The sequence below is a fragment of the Prionailurus bengalensis genome, chromosome D1, assembly GCF_016509475.1.
Source record: "Prionailurus bengalensis isolate Pbe53 chromosome D1, Fcat_Pben_1.1_paternal_pri, whole genome shotgun sequence".
Taxonomy (NCBI): Eukaryota; Metazoa; Chordata; class Mammalia; order Carnivora; family Felidae; genus Prionailurus; species Prionailurus bengalensis.
In genome coordinates, this window is record NC_057346.1 from 61,517,671 (window position 1) to 61,521,704 (window position 4,034).

The 4,034-nt window shown below is 36.1% G+C and overlaps 1 protein-coding gene across 1 annotated transcript; it reads left to right on the forward strand.

The window, feature by feature from the left end:
- The first annotated feature begins 638 nt into the window (after nucleotides 1-638).
- On the forward strand, nucleotides 639-1,590 carry LOC122484262 (olfactory receptor 52A5-like). The gene is given in 2 exon segments (XM_043582250.1): nucleotides 639-1,565; nucleotides 1,567-1,590. Coding segments are annotated over 2 exon segments (951 nt in total).
- Nucleotides 1,591-4,034: the final 2,444 nt, after the last annotated feature.

The following is a 4,034-nucleotide window of genomic DNA, read 5'->3' on the forward strand; positions in this document are numbered from 1 at the left end:
TCTTATTTATGCTTTGTCATGGTAAATTTTATTTTTATTTAGAATTATTTATCAAATATCAAATTTTGTCTACATTTTTTTCAGAATATTTCCTTAGATTCCAACTTTGGGATAAAGGCAGATTCTAAATACACCATTGTAATCTTTTTTACATGCTCCATATGCATAATTTTACACTACAGCTTGTCATGTGGCATTGCCACAGGCAGATCATTGCTTCCTGAGGTCAAAGTCCCCACTTCATGACTTCTTGTTTGCCTAAGAGAGAGAATAGCTCCTCAAGAGTGAGTGTTTCATTATTATTATTGTTGTTATTGTTGTTATTTTACTCCTGACTGCCTGACTGAAAGATTTTAAACTTATTTGGTTAAAAAAACAAGAAAGAAGTTTAACATAGAACATCAGTTAAATTCCCCAATCCTATCTAAGATTAAGTCATCTAGGGAGCCTGTGTCTGCATTCCTGGATGCATTTAATTGTCCCATCAAGAAATGAGTATGTCTGACAAACTGCCATTGAAACCACACTCAGCCTCTGATTGTATGAATGCAAGTGAGAAGAGAAAACAGCAGACAGACACTCAATGCATACTGGCACTTTGAATCAGAAGCTCTAAACCAAGAGTCTCTAAAACCAACATGCTCAAGCTCAATGGCACAGTCTTCATGCCCTCAGTGCTGACACTGGTTGGGATCCCTGGCTTGGAATCTGTGCAGTTCTGGATTGGAATTCCTTTCTGTGCCATGTACATCACTGCTCTGTTTGGGAATTGCCTGCTCCTGGTCATCATCAAATTGGAACGCAGTCTCCATGAGCCCATGTACCTCTTTCTGGCAATGCTTGGAGCAACAGACATTGCTCTCAGTACCTGCATCCTACCCAAAATGCTAGGAATATTCTGGTTCCATTTACCAGACATATATTTTGATGCCTGTCTCTTTCAGATGTGGCTCATCCACACCTTCCAGTGTATCGAATCAGGAATTCTGCTGGCCATGGCCCTGGACCGCTATGTGGCCATCTGTGATCCCCTGAGACATGCAATCATCTTTACCCACCAACTTGTCACTCAGATTGGGGTTGCAGTGACACTCAGAGCAGTCATGTTTTCAGCTCCATGTCTCATCCTCATCAAATGTCGGCTGAAACACTTCCGGACCACTGTGGTCTCCCATTCATACTGTGAGCACATGGCCGTCGTGAAGTTGGCAGCAGAAGATATTCGAATCAACAAGATCTATGGCCTGTTTGTGGCTTTCATTATACTTGGATTTGACATAATCGTTATCATACTCTCCTACATCCGAATATTTATAACTGTCTTCAATCTGCCTCAGAGAGAATCTAGGCTCAAAGCCTTCAACACCTGCATTGCCCATATTTGTGTCTTCCTTGAGTTTTATCTCCTAGGTTTCTTCTCCTTCTTTACACACAGGTTCGGGTTCCACATTCCACCCTACATTCATATTCTTCTGTCCAATCTTTATCTGCTTGTCCCTCCTTTGCTCAATCCTATTGTGTATGGGGTGAAAACCAAACAGATTAGAGATCGGTTGTCCAAGATTTTTTCACTCTAAGGACCCATTTTGATTTCTCACTATCTTACTTTATTTCAAACAAAAACAACCACAAAACAGTGAAAAAAACATTGATGAAAGTCTATGTTTTCTCAAGTTCATTGTGCACAGGAATATAAAATTATAGTTTTGCATTCAAGAAAGTAAGGCTCTGACTCCTATTTCAAAATTTTCACTTGTTTTAGATACAAAATTAATTGAAACACACAGAGATAATCATATCTAGTCCACACATGACAGACAAAGTTATGAATACATTTTTGAAGCTCAATCTGCCCTCAGTCACTAAGACAGACATTTCTTAAAATCAAATTAAATATTAATATTTGGCCTCTGTTTACAAACATCAAATGGCCTTTTTGCTACTACATAAGAAATTCAGTCTAATATATTATCATACTAATGTATATGAAACTAAATCTATCATTTATTTACTATCATTTATGATCACACTTTGTCATCCTAAAGTTCTTTACTGAGTGATCATGAGTTAAGCATTAAGTGCAGATTGAGATTTTTAATTTATGTATCAAAATGTAATCATAATTTCTTCTTTCCCCCCATAGTATTTCACACAGCCTTCTATGGGGGCATATATAATATATTTATTAAATACATTACATTCCAATAGAGAAATTTGAACTGAAGACAAATGAAGTAAATGTGGAATGATTAGCAGTGAGCTTACTTGCTTGTTTTGTGGTAAGACCTTATAAATAAGCAAAATAATATTTTAAATAGCAAGTTTTATAACTTTATTATAGCAATCATAATAATAAAATAAATAAAAAAATTAAATGTAAAAGTCATCAGGCTGGTCACGACAACTATGTAAGGGAGATGCATGACGATGGCCTAATGATATAACAGTTTGAGATGTAGATTTCGACCCTCTCTCTCATTCTATATCCTAATTCTTGGGTAGTGCATGTTCACATCATGCTTTGATATAAACCTGATATGTTCACATTGTGTTTGGTTGATGAAGTATAGTATCAGAATTTATGAGGGCAAAAAGTAGCAACTTCATTGTATTAATGTGTTCAGATTTTGGAATAAATGTTTCACCTGGAGACTTGGTCATCTGTCACACACAAAATTGTATGGGGTTTTCACTATTAACGTTGCACTGCCCATTAATTTCAAAGATGATCAATAATCTGTATAGTGCCAGAAGTCAGGATTTATCCAATTGGACATTTTTTCTTGCTTTTAAGACATTAATCTCTTCAAGAGATATCTCCATCTCTGTTACTTTTGCGTCTCACACTCATTGTGATATACCCTCTACCTGGAGCCTCTGTCTCTAATTCCTTTATGGGTGGAATCTTCATTCTATAGGATTAGGCTCAGAAATTTCTTGGTATCTTCCCCAGGGTGACTTAATTGAGGTTTCCTTTTGGGCTCTGTGTTATTCTTTGCAATCCATAGCAGTGTGTACAGTTCAAACCATATCATTTTAAAATGCATCTATAGTTTGGGGGATTACAGTGGATGTCTAATAACTTAATATTTACCACTTAGTGTCACTTAACTTTTTGCCATATATATATATGACACTAAATAGTGACTTGCACTATCTTTTACTGGTTTCATTGACTTAGTATAGCATTCACTGACATAAGGAATTTTGAAGGATGGTCTAGGTGGAAAAAAACAGCCATAAAATCCATTTATTCTAATGTTTAATTTATGAAGTAAAACTCCCTAGTACAGATATCTACTTGGTGGCTATAAATATGATATAGAAAAATGTTGAGTAATTCATCTTCATATTTCCAATGCCTCATATGGTTCTGACCCTTGTATATAAGAAATACAATTTTACTGAATAAATGTAAGAATAAAATTTCATTCAATATCTAGTTTCATTCTTATATGAACCCTATAAAATATTTAATGCATGTTAGAGATGATGAGCATGTATTTCCTCAGCTTAAGTGGAAATTACAAGTACCAAGAAAGAGAAAAGTAGGATGAAATCTGTAGTTTTGGATTTCTACTGAAAACATCAGTGAACCTCAAGGTTTCCAATCTGGGTCGATATATAGAAAAATAAATACAGGTATAATTTATGTAACATGGGTGTGAGTGTGTATGTGTGCAGGAGTGTACGTGTTTGTACTCTCTAGCACTTTGTCCTCTGAGATGGCCTTTGAGCAGTAACTCATCAGTATCAATGAGCCTAAAAGATGCCTTCATCACAAGGTAGAACACTCAGTTTATGGGGTTGTGAAATTCCCTTCTGGTGACCTCGAGTTTATCATATGAACTAACCCTTTTTTAGACTGAAAGCCTTTCTTTGTGTCTAGATCTTTCTTCTGTAAGTAGATATAAACTGCTCTGAAGGTAGGGAAAGATCTGATTAATCCCTGGCTCACCAAAGCTGTAGAACCTGATGGTATAGGTTTCACTGAAACTTCCCACCTCTGAGCATGAGTTCTGTCAATGCTGCAT